At 38.9% G+C, this 4,358-nt stretch overlaps 2 protein-coding genes across 2 annotated transcripts in view; one reads left to right on the top strand and one right to left on the bottom strand.

Annotated features, from left to right (window-relative positions):
* Positions 1-1,192: 1,192 nt before the first annotated feature.
* Positions 1,193-2,475, bottom strand: gpx1b (glutathione peroxidase 1b). The gene is made up of 2 exons (XM_014009057.1): positions 2,187-2,475; positions 1,193-1,787 (listed from the first exon to the last, which is right to left on the bottom strand). The coding sequence occupies exons 1-2, from the start codon at positions 2,400-2,402 to the stop codon at positions 1,437-1,439; spliced, it is 567 nt and encodes a 188-aa protein (XP_013864511.1). The 5' UTR covers positions 2,403-2,475; the 3' UTR covers positions 1,193-1,436.
* Positions 2,476-3,879: 1,404 nt separating this feature from the next.
* The window catches only part of fancd2 (FA complementation group D2), a gene marked incomplete in the record, with an annotated part of 12,492 nt that continues 12,013 nt past the window's right edge, over positions 3,880-4,358 (top strand). The window contains 2 exon segments of the mRNA XM_014009050.1: positions 3,880-3,972; positions 4,171-4,231. Coding sequence (XP_013864504.1) covers positions 4,171-4,231 — 61 coding nt within the window.

The following is a 4,358-nucleotide window of genomic DNA, read 5'->3' as shown; positions in this document are numbered from 1 at the left end:
TTTTTTTATGTTTGAAATAATTGAATGAATTTCCATCACACAAATTCTAAATTAAATGTGTWCATGAACTGACTTGTTTAAAAATGTACAAAAACGGACGCATCATGGTGCTTTATTTTGAAAAGAGGTTTTCTGGAGTGGTTCTAAAGCAATATCTTACCCGATTATCTTAATTCTGACTAGATTAATGAACTAATGGCTAGTTAAAACAAGGCCAAGTGGATTGTTTTATATTTTTAAAACAATTTTCTATCATGCACCTGTCCAAAGCAAATATGTTATTGGGTAAACTTTGTTAGTTTTCTCTTGTYCCACCCATAACTTCTGACCTGGTCAAGATAATTTAATGAAATTTCATTAACATTAGCATCATTACTGGGAGTGTTGCGAACTTTTCATCACCCCAGCTTCAAGGTCAAGGTAACATAATATCAAGGTCAAAGGTTATACAAGGCCTTTGTTTGTCCAGGTCATTGCTGTAGAATGGGTTAATAATGGGTGTATATTGTGCTGTATGTGGGAGGTTTTGTTTTTCATAGTTTGTGCAACACTAACCTTTAAGATTTAAATAATGCAAATGCAATTGGCAGCAGTTAGCTGTAGCACATCCAAGTTCAGCCTWGGATATAACATTCACGTTGAAATGTTTAAGAAATGCAAAACTGAGGATGTGAAAGTTTATAAAATAGTTTGCCTGAACCATCAATCCCCCCCACCCCCAAAAGAAAAAAAAAACTGTTTTAGATTGGCAGCCAACAACTTTTGTCTTGGCCTCACTCATCATAGCGGTTAGCTTGTGAATCCTATCAGAATAAATCATTTCTCCWGAGGTCATTCAAAGAGCAATTTACAACAAATAAGTCAAATATGACCATAACCTTTCCACCAAACAGCCAGAGATCTGGAAAAACTGGTTCAAACTGCACACAGAAACCGTATACCGACACCATGCAGGTGTKGCAAAATGATCTGTTGCAGGTGATGAAATTTTAATTAGCAGCCACTCCTGCTGGCTGTCTACAGAATGAACTCTGAGCTGTAATTGAGTGCAGTGTGGTTCTGTTGCATTTGTGAGGAAAATATAGAAAAAAAACGGATTTAAAAATCATAGATCTCAGACGGGTCTGACGAAATCAAGTTTAAGTTTGACARTCTAAATCTTTTTATTAATCAATGACAGCGAATGCAGAGGTTTGAGAAAAAAGTGTTATTTATTGGTCCTCGACATACATCACACATCTGTGCTGTACAGGCACGTGATGGAACTGAGAAAGTTGCGTCTTTTACATTTCATCCGACACCCTCCTCACACGTTTCAGAGGATGTCTTCATGTGGTAAAACGACTCCAACACAGTCATCACATACGAGAGAGCACAGGAAGTGTTGGAGTGTAACCGCCTACAGAACACATGAAGGAAGGTTACACACACAGGCTTTATTTGGCCTGACTGAGGAGGTTCTTGATGTCTCCCTCAATGCTGCTGGTGAGGAAATTCCTGCTGTAGCGTTTGAACGGTGTTCCATCAGGCCCAATGAGGAACTTCTCAAAGTTCCAGGACACRTCGTTCCTGCTCACCGGGCTCCAGATGATGAACTTGGGGTCGCTCATCAGGGACGTACGGTCGTCACTGGGGTGAGGAAGCTCATCCTTCAGGAACACAAACAAGGGGTGGGCGTCCTTACCATTCACGTCCACCTTCTCAAGGAGCTGAAACTTGGGCTCGAAGCCATTTCCAGGACGGACGTACTTCAGAGAKGCCAGGATTTCTTCATTCTTGCAGTTCTCCTGCAGGGTTGATCATTAACATTATTCCACAATGTTCTTTTCTTCAGATTTGATCTTATCTGAATCAGGAAGGAAAGAAGGACTTCCTCGTTTTACACAAATGCTTAAAATTACAGAAACCTTCCCCGAAACCCATTACTACCCAATTCATTACATTCAAGATATCTCATAACATAGAACCACAATTTATAGTGTTTTTAAGGTCTAACTTTAAAGCTGACCACAACTTCCACTTTTCTGAAAACCTCAAAATTTAAACAGCAAAAACAAAAAGAAAAAAAACTGAAAAATGTAAATTTATAAAAGTTTCTCTTCCGTGTAAAACAGGAACTTAAAAGGTAAAACAATAAACCACAGAACAAAATTTCTCATCCTGCAGCGCGAGTGGTTTTTGCTCACCTGATGGCCGAACTGGTTGCAGGGTACTCCCAGGATCACGAGCCCCTTCGCGGCGTACCTGTCGTGGAGCTCGTTCATCTGGGTGTAATCCCTGACGGTCGTACCTCAGAGAGACGCGACGTTCTCAATGAGGACAACTTTGCCCTGAAGAGAGGAGAAGTTGAATACTTCTCCTGTTAAAAGCTTCGCAGTTAAGGAGTAAAATTTCGAAGCCATTTTTTAGGGCTTGTTTTCCTTCAAGACGACTAGACACTTCTTCCAGCTCCTACGACTACTGACCTGAAGCTGCTCCCACCTCGAGTAATAAACTAACAAAGATCATGTTCTTGTCGTCAAGATGTTTACCCCCTACTGCTTTGCGAACATCAAAGAGAGAAGTCTGTGTTTGTCATCAAGAGAGTTCCCTGTCAGGGCAAAAGAAACAAGAACACGTGAATGATAAATAATGTCAGTGTAAAAACAATAAAAGTAAACAAATTATTTAAAATAAAAACCAACAACAACAACAAATAATTAAGCTTTTCAATGTTTTTTTTATTTCTGAATTCATCATTAAAAAGGAATACACACCACATGAATATACTTCACAAAGGATGGCAATTCTTAGAAACAAGAAAATACTTTACACAACATAAAATATACAATTTATTGAAAACTTAAATGTACTCRTTGCAGTATCAGGAAAACAAAAAAGTTAAAGAAAATAGGAAACAAAATTTGCACCTTTTTTTCTACAGTACGGTTATTGTGCTCTTAAAGCAAAATTGTGAACATGCACAAACCGTGGACCTATGGAAATTGTCTGTAACTAGGTCAATGTCCAAGGAGAAGTCGTTTAGGATCAATATTGTAGGATTTTTATGTATTTACTGCACTAAAAGGGCTAGGGCTTTGTTTGCAATCGGTGTGTACCTGAAATTTCAACATTACATTTCAGTATATATAGACCTATTAAAAATATTGGAGCACTGCACCATTTGTTAGAGTTCTGGGATTTCAGAACAAACATTTTTGAAAATGAGAAAWGTTTTCATATTTTCTTGGTTCTTGGGGACTTTTAACTTCTCACCAGGCCTCTCACCTACACAACAGACTGTCCCCAGTTCTTAATTTTTGGTGAGAAGGCAAAGGAATTTGTGCTCTTTTGAAGTTTGTGGGATGATCACATGCACATTGCTGACTCTTGATCATCATGTGAGATGATTTTTCTTCATCATGTGAAATGTGTGGTCAGAAAAATTAGTGTGTGAAGGATGKATGTGCAGTGTAAGCTGTAATGTCCTTTAAACATAGCTTTAGGTAAGACTTGGAAAGTAAATTAAAAAAATCTAGAGGTTAAATAAGGACAACTGTTTGCAGACAAACCAAGATTCAAGGAAGAGGGTGTGTGTTTTCTACTGCGGCGTATACCGGAGGGTGGCTACTCCGTCTGCCAACAGCTAAAGTGGTAAGAAAAACATGCGCTGTGTGGAAAGTGAAAAACAGAGTAAAATAGTCAGTCTAAGTATTGATATAGCACAGCACAYCGCTAAGTGGAGAAAATATCTCGTAACTTTAAAGCGTTTACCGTTTAAATAACAAATATGACTAGTCATTTCAAAAATCTGGAATGGAAGTGTCGTGAATCCGATTTTATGCTAAAGGGTCTTGCCATACTTGTTAACAAATCCATGAACGACGTGAGTGGGTGGAGCTGGCAGTGACGTTAGCCACGTCGTGCAACGCACATTCGCGCGCAAGTTTGTTTTGTCATTTCGGACGTCTGTGAGCTCGACTGCTSGGAAAAGTATGTTTCTTTATCATAATTTTGGTTATTCTGTCAGCTAACAACATCACGTCGATGTAACGTTACATATGAAGCGGATGCTGTTTGTGCTATCCGTAAAATTGACAATACGCAGTGTTGTTAGCTGCCTTTTTTGTTGTACTAACAATGCTAGTCTTACTAGGTGTAGCTTTACAYGTTTCTCTCCTTTATCACCAGATGCTGCGCAAAAAGCGACGCTCTTCTGTAGAACAAGGTGAAGGAACAACTACATCCACCAGTAAGTTYACTAGAAACTCACACGAACTCAATAAATTGGGGAAATTAGAAGCTGTATATCTTTGGCAGTAAAGTGAAGTAGTGTCTGCTTACTAAAACGTTTCCTACAAAAAAGGCACCCCCCCCAC

This window comes from Austrofundulus limnaeus, unplaced genomic scaffold (genome assembly GCF_001266775.1).
Source record: "Austrofundulus limnaeus strain Quisiro unplaced genomic scaffold, Austrofundulus_limnaeus-1.0 Scaffold55, whole genome shotgun sequence".
Classification (NCBI taxonomy): domain Eukaryota; kingdom Metazoa; phylum Chordata; class Actinopteri; order Cyprinodontiformes; family Rivulidae; genus Austrofundulus; species Austrofundulus limnaeus.
The sequence above is the reverse complement of the archived record's forward strand: the minus strand, read 5'-3'. Positions and strand labels throughout refer to the sequence as shown.